At 44.1% G+C, this 6,676-nt stretch overlaps 1 protein-coding gene across 1 annotated transcript in view; it reads right to left on the bottom strand.

The window, feature by feature from the left end:
* Window positions 1-2,428: 2,428 nt before the first annotated feature.
* The window catches only part of LOC115362183 (XK-related protein 7-like), an 88,178-nt gene continuing 83,930 nt past the window's right edge, over window positions 2,429-6,676 (bottom strand). The window contains 2 exon segments of the mRNA XM_030056015.1: window positions 2,429-3,254; window positions 5,454-5,673. Coding sequence (XP_029911875.1) covers window positions 2,429-3,254; window positions 5,454-5,673 — 1,046 coding nt within the window.

Raw genomic sequence — 6,676 nt, 5'->3', positions numbered from 1 at the left:
TCAAGTCTGGGGAAATTGTTTTTCAGAGGCGAATGGCAGCAAATGGCTTCCTCTGAAGGGAGGAAAATGAGCCCTGATATCTCCAATTATTCAGACTGTGTGCAGACACCGGCAGGAGGAAAAGCGAGGACAGGGGAACTTCAACAACTGGCACAAACCGAAAAAAAAAAAAAAAAAACAAGCAGGCAAACAAAAGTCAAAAAACAACAGCGGTGTTATCCTGTAACTTCAGTGTGTTTCCGTCCAGCACCTGACGTACGCAAATCCCAGTTCCTGCAGCGCATTGTGTGTAACGCACAGACAGTCTGGTTGTACAACATGAACGGGCTTCTGGTGATTGCTTTCTTGACAGTTTGTGATGTGACTGCACTTTTATTGAGCGCTGAACTCACTAGAATCTGAACTCTCCATCGCTGAGCCACGACACACAGCAACATTTTGAGGCAATGTAGAAGAGAAACCTTTCCAATGTCGAGTTTTTTTTTTTTTTTTTCCCCAACTAAACGATGCATCCAGCTTTTGAAAATGACACGTCGTCCTCCAAAATGGAGCCCGACATGGAAGGCTGTATTTTTGAATGACTGAAAGATGAATTTCAAGCTTGGATTTATATCATTTTGGATGAAACTCCTCAATTATGACCCCAGGGACTCGATTTAACAATCCATATTCCTGCTGCTGGCAGCACCGACACAGTGTGAGCTTGAAATAATACAATTCCACTTCTTTTCTTATCCTCATTTTCATGACCTTTGAAGAACCATTGGGGTTTAATATTTGAAAAAATAGGTAAAGTGCTGTACATAACTCCACCCAGACAGATCTTTTTTTTTCTATCTATATTGCATCAAAATAATGTGCCTGTGTAGCGTGGCTTTGCCCATGTGCATCTCTTTTCAGCTCATTCTGTTGAGAAGTTTCCTGTTTTTCTGCATGGGATTGATTCATTGTCAACTTTCCCATTTGCAATTTTTTTCTTTTTCCTGTGGTGGCCATTTTGTGTCCCATCTCGTTCACATTCATATTATTTGGGGACACAAAAGGGTGCGATCGAAATCACGCCTCGGGTTCAGATCCTCACACCTCGCACCTTGTTGTTCATCCTGTGGCGGACAGGAGAGGCGCAAGGTCCTGTTTTTGGACTTTTATGAGTAAATGAAGCCTCAGCAAAAGGTCATTTATCACCTAACTACGTCATGTTTAAATAGCTTATATCTGACATCTGTATTCGTTTAACTATATATCATGAACCAAAATACATTACAGGCCTGTTTCTGGTGGGTTACAACATGCCGTACGGTGGCAGCCTTTGCAGAAGTCATCCACGTTACATCAGTCCCGACTTAGCACTGCAGGATTTTCCAAAACAAAAAGTCCATTTTGGGGCTGGGGAGGGGGGTGACAGTGCAGCAGTGGTGCAGCAGGCATGTAAACAGTGGGACTTTTACAATGGCTGTTAATGTGTCACACGAGGATAGGTCGGTGTTTTCCCTTGTTTCTCAGGCCAAAGTTCTCTAACCTATCTGGACCTAAAATGAACTGTGAGCCTACGTCTGGCGTGCGTTGCCATATTCTCATGAGATTGGATCCCATTGAAAAAAAAAAAAAAACATAAACAAAAAAACTACATTTCTCAGTAGAGGTCCATCACAGAATGCTTAGAGAGTGATTACCAGTTTTTGAGTTTTTGAGGGACATGCAGTCTTGTTGGAATGGCAAAAAAAAAAAAAGAGAGTGAAAAAAAGAAATGTGCAACGTTATCGCCTCGTCCTTCCTGATTTAAGAAATGCCTGATCTCTGTGTGGTCGTATGAAATGTCACAAGGTTTTGTCTGGGTCCAAATTTTGTTGATGCTCTTCCAACATTGGTGGGGAGTCCCTCGTAACCACTCGCTAAACATTTCCTGACGGGACTCTTTTGGTTCCCCGAGCTCCCGGTGGGGTGGGGGTTCAGTTCCATGCACCATATTGTCTCTCAGTCATCTCACACTTTACTCAACGTCATTACTCTTCCCTAGATCCCTCTACTCTTTGTACTAACTCCCAGGATGAAACTAAATCTAACAAACCTTGGTCCCAAGATTGGATTTCTCATCTGCAAGCTTTTGAAAAAGATGGAGACGCCCCCCCCCCAACCCAAACCCTTTGCCCACCCCATCATCCCTAGCTCTGCAACAGTTCTGCATGGCCCATTCATGCTACTCCTGTACTGGGTCCTGTGGGAGACTCTTGAGCCTTGGTCCCAGATTCCACTTTTCTCTCTCTCTCTCTCTTTTTTTTTTACAACTCTTATTTTTTTTAAAGACTTGTTTAATCCTCCACAACTTTCATCCATGCTTCTCTTGGCCTGCGTCCTGCGGGATGCGAATCGATCTCAGACTGAGCCTCGGTCCCAAGATTGCACTTCAAGTTTAACAGCCCCGGCTTCCTTAGACAGTCGTCTCGTACTCTAACACCTCTTTGCTGCCCATCATGCTACTCCTGTACTGTATCCTGGGGCTGACAGGCGATGTTGTCTCCAGAAGCAGGATAGTCTTGCGGAGCCGCCGGTCGATAAAGTGTGCATCCCAGGCTGGGTATCGCTTCCTGGGCAGGTCGATCCGGATCACGGGGCCTTCCTGGGCCCGGCAGGAGGAGGGGGTCCTGTGGAGGAGCGCTGGAGAGGAGGAAGGGGAGGGGCGCACCTGGAAGACAGGCAGGCAACTGTCCCTGTCTCTCTCCCTGTCCCTGTCTCGCTCTCCAGGAACCGGCTCTCCCGTCTCTCTAGTCCTGGGGAGAGTCCTTGGAGGGCTGGTGATGACAACGTCCGAGCCCCCTGGGGTTTGGGAACCTTGGGACGGGGTGAGGCAAGCGTCAATCACTCCCGCCACCCCTCCCGTACCGCCCTCCCCTTCCTTGATGCACCCGCCCCACTGCGAACTGAGAACAGGCCCATCCGGGTGCAACCAGCAGTAGTACACCAACATAAAGAAGGTCCCCAGGGCGAAGCTGCAGGCCACCAAGCACACCACCACCAGCGCGTACGAGTCGGAGGTGTGCGGGCCGCGGTAGGCGTACCAGGCGGCAGTCAGTGCCACGTTCTCGGCCAGCGTCACCGAGTAGTAGACGGTCATGCGGAAGCGGCTGGGGCCTTCCTTGACGTTGAACCAGCAGAAGATGTAGATGATGCCCACCACCATGTTGTAGATGATCTCCTCCCACTTGGACATGCAGAAGTCGGTCTCACCTTGAATGATCCAGAAGGTCATCACACACCTGGGAAACATTATAACAGTGATTATTCTGATATTATCAATACTACTACTACTGTTGTTGGTATTCATACAAATAATGAGGTAATCAAGGTTTAGAAACATTTTTAAAGGACTTGACATTGGTGGCATCTCCTAAAAGAAGCCCAAAATTTTCTACTACAACTACAAATGCTATTTATTGCTACTACGAGTAATAGCCTACTAACATTATGACTGCCGTGCTACTACAAATAGTACTACAGCTCCAACTGCTACAACTTCTACCTTATTACACTTACCATTACTTTTCAAACCACCACTACTAATACCACTACTACTAGCACAATTATTAATGTTGTTATGTAATTTCTCCTACTGCAACTACACCTGCTACCTCTCACATTACCACCAGCAGACACTGATGTCACTTAAAATAAAAGAGGACAATAAAAGAGGACCAGACAATGATGTCACTGCATGATGGGGCCAAAAGCAGGACAAAATGTATCTTGATGAAAATGTGGGGCAGGGGAGCATCGACTAATGAACTGAGGTGAGGGAACAGTGCGAGGCATATGAAAACACTGGTGTGTAGTTCAACGCACAGCACATCACTGATTCTAATGGACAGCCGGAATGGCATTATGTTTTTATTTTATAGCTATTTTAATTAGTGTCACATTCGTGGATGGCTTCTGCCTAAAACTTTTCAACACATAAAATGTCTCCAGCTAAATAGTGAAAGAGGCAAAGGCACTGAGATTAATCTCTGTTTGGGGGAGCCCCATTTTCAGTGCCAGTTTGAGAAATCCATAAATAATCACAAGATTTGGGGAAGGAATTTATAAATTAGTTACTGCTCAGTGTCTCTCCACAGAGGAAACATTCAGAGACCCTGCAAAGTTTTGGAAAATATATTTTTGTTTACCACAGAAAGTATTTGTAATTTATTAACCACCGAGCAGGATTGTGGACAGGACTGGAATTTAACACAGAACCCAGAAAAGTCCCTGAAAACAGCTTATTAGCCTGGCGGCTCCTGCATGGACGTGCTGCTGTAATAATCACAAACTGGATGGGGCTCACATCTTTGGCAATGCAATGCAACCGTCAACATCTGCCAATTCCACATGTTGGAGTTTCTCCAAAAGTTAATCATTTCTTCCATGCCCCATTACAAACTAATTTCACATCAGGAGAAGCACACTTTCTCCTGACTGAACCTGAAATGGGACGTTGAGATACACCTGTTCAGATTGTAGACGTTTTTAAGCGTTTTAGCCGATTATTGCAGCACCACCTGTCCAATCAGCGTTTACTCAGCAACCATTTCTGCTAATCTTCTATCTCTGTCCCGAGCTGTGGAGAAACTTGCAGGGTGGTAATGTCCGGACAGGATATGGGCTCTCCAGCGCTCCCGTGTTGTTTGGTTGGGACAGTAATGCAGGATTTGCCTTCCTTCTTATGTTTGCACATGTTGGTGGTGCTACTGGGATTGGTTGGTAAGTTGTATGTCATTTCGTGAGAACTCACAACCACCACGACGCCCCCCTTTGGCCAATCAGTGTCTGATGTTGATCAGTTCTTTGTGTTTCTGCAAAGTTTATCGCAATTCAGTTAATAACCTTTTTCAGCAATCCTGCTGACAGATACAAAATGGAAAATGGCAAGAACAATAAAAACCTGTCAAAAGACCTCCTCTCACTCTTTGAAACCCAGGAACCCATGTGCAGGCTTTTATTTTGGAAGGTTTTATTGATTTTACCCTGTTAAAAAAATCACTTTCTTCTTCTTTCTTTCTTTGTTTCTTTGTTTCTTTCAACAAATATTTGTGGTGATTTTGTGGTAATTTATGATCATTTAATTTTAAATACGTATTCATAGTAATTGTAAAAACCTTTCTTGTAATTTTTTAACCAAAGTTTTTGCTCATTTTCAGGTCATTTTTTGCTCATTTGCTCATGTGTTTCCCAAAGAAATCAAGTGAATTTGCTCAGGTTTCACATGCCTAATAATACTAACGCCATCTGCAAAGGAAACTATTGTGCAAAAGTCTCATTATTTTGTCAAGCAAGGATTAAAGTCACCTCTGTCCTTTAAAAAGCACCATCGTGTGTTTCGGTTTGGTGTTACCGTGGTGGAATCGTAATTTCAAAGAGCAGAAATCTCATTTTGGAGGCAGACTCAGCCACCTCTACACATTCAGGACGGGGTGGCGCACCAGTGGCTGACGATGAAAATGCCAAAGTAGAGCTGGAAGACGGAGGCGAAGAGTGCAAAGGCCACGGTCCTCGCCCCGATGGTGAAGAAGTGCCATAGCATCTGGGTGATGACGGCCTTGTAGGACATGGGCAGCTTGTCGTCACGGGAGTCACGGAGAACCTTCTGGTAGGAGGCGATCATCCATGCCAGAGAGACCAGGGAGGCAGAGGCCGAGAGACCTGGAGAGCCGGATGAAAAGAAGAGAACATCAGAGGAGGCGGAGCGGGAACGGGAAGAGAACGAGAGACAAAAAGAGAGAGGAAAGCGAGCAGGAGGAAAAAGGAGAGCGGTGGGGGAGCGCTGGCAAGAGCGAGACAGATAAAGAAAAAGAGGGACACGGGGAGCGAAATTACATAAGAAGATCAAAAAACATAAGTCCAATTAAAAATAAAACACCGTCTGTTTCGAGGCTGAGACACCGGCGCGTGAGCCGGCGCGGGAGGCACAATGTGGTCGAGAATTCGGTTAAAGTTGCTTTGTGAAGCATTTGGAGCGTCGACATTTATTGTCAAATTAACGCTGGCCTCTCTCTCCCAGCTGTTAGTGCTCGCTTCTCCAAATGAACCCTGTAAAGACTGAACCAACAAATAATTGACAGAAAATTCCAGTTCTTTGAAACTGGAGCCGCTATTGGTCCAACTAAACAGCCATAACAAAAAAAAAAAAAAAAAAAAAAAAAAAAAATCAATTCCCAACTATGAGTTTCAGTTTGTGTCATATTTGGCACATCAGGCAATGAATTATTATTATTTTTTTTTTTTTTAACAAACAATAAGATCATAAAACACAAAAATTCTTTAACACATTGGTCATTCCAAACATATAAAAGAACACTTTTCCTTCTAAACATAGAAAATAACACTTTTTCCATTATTTAGTGTTATCTTTTTATTATGTTGACCAATTTGGCGAAGATGACCTATATATAATATACCTGCTGTGTTAAATTCAAGACGGCCATTTTCAACACGGTTTTACAAACAAAAACGTTATGAAATGTTCAGTAATTTCACATTGAATCAACTCCGTAACTGTTCCTATCGATGTTTCAGTAAAAATTTTGCTGTACAGTTGATGTACAAGGCTGAAAAAAATCATGTCTTAAATATGACACGTGCGGCTTTATGGGGTTAAGACCACATTTCCCATCAGCCCTGTTGCTCCCTTGTCCACAGCACCTAC

This window comes from Myripristis murdjan, chromosome 7, assembly GCF_902150065.1.
Source record: "Myripristis murdjan chromosome 7, fMyrMur1.1, whole genome shotgun sequence".
Lineage (NCBI taxonomy): Eukaryota > Metazoa > Chordata > Actinopteri > Holocentriformes > Holocentridae > Myripristis > Myripristis murdjan.
This window is presented reverse-complemented; position numbering and strand designations above follow the sequence as displayed.